At 75.3% G+C, this 385-nt stretch overlaps 1 protein-coding gene across 2 annotated transcripts in view; it reads right to left on the bottom strand.

The window, feature by feature from the left end:
- PVRL3 (poliovirus receptor-related 3) overlaps positions 1–319 on the bottom strand; it is a 136,339-nt gene extending 136,020 nt beyond the window's left edge. For both annotated transcript variants that reach the window (XM_010852723.1, XM_010852722.1), the window contains exon 1: positions 119–319. In XM_010852723.1, coding sequence (XP_010851025.1) covers positions 119–278 — 160 coding nt within the window. In that variant the 5' untranslated portion in view covers positions 279–319. The remainder of the gene's footprint in view (positions 1–118) is intronic.
- Positions 320–385: the final 66 nt, after the last annotated feature.

The following is a 385-nucleotide window of genomic DNA, read 5'->3' as shown; positions in this document are numbered from 1 at the left end:
AACCGCCGAACACAACCGCCCTCCGCACGAGAGAACGGCCCGCGCCGGCCCGGCCGCGGCACAGGGACACTCGGTCGCGCCTCCCCTCAGCCCGCGCCAACAGCCGAGGTTCACCTACCACAGAGCCAGGAGAAGAACAGCAGCGGAAAAAGCAGGAACAGCAGCGGCGGTGGCGTCGGGGGCGGCAGCAGGAGCCCGGCCCCGGGGGGAGAAGCGGAGGAAAGTTGTGCTTTGCCGCCTCCGGGACACAGTGGAGCCGGCCCCGGGGTCCGCGCCATCCCCCACCTCCCCCCGGCCCGCTTGCTCTCCCGCCGCCCGGCTCCCCGCCCGGCCGCCTCCGCGTCTGGCGGCGGCGGCGGCGAGTGGCCGCGGCGGAAGGTCCGGT

Source organism: Bison bison, unplaced genomic scaffold (assembly GCF_000754665.1).
Source record: "Bison bison bison isolate TAMUID 2011002044 unplaced genomic scaffold, Bison_UMD1.0 scf7180017864314, whole genome shotgun sequence".
Taxonomy (NCBI): domain Eukaryota; kingdom Metazoa; phylum Chordata; class Mammalia; order Artiodactyla; family Bovidae; genus Bison; species Bison bison.
Note: the sequence above shows the minus strand (reverse complement) of the source record. Positions and strands in the feature narration are given on the sequence as shown.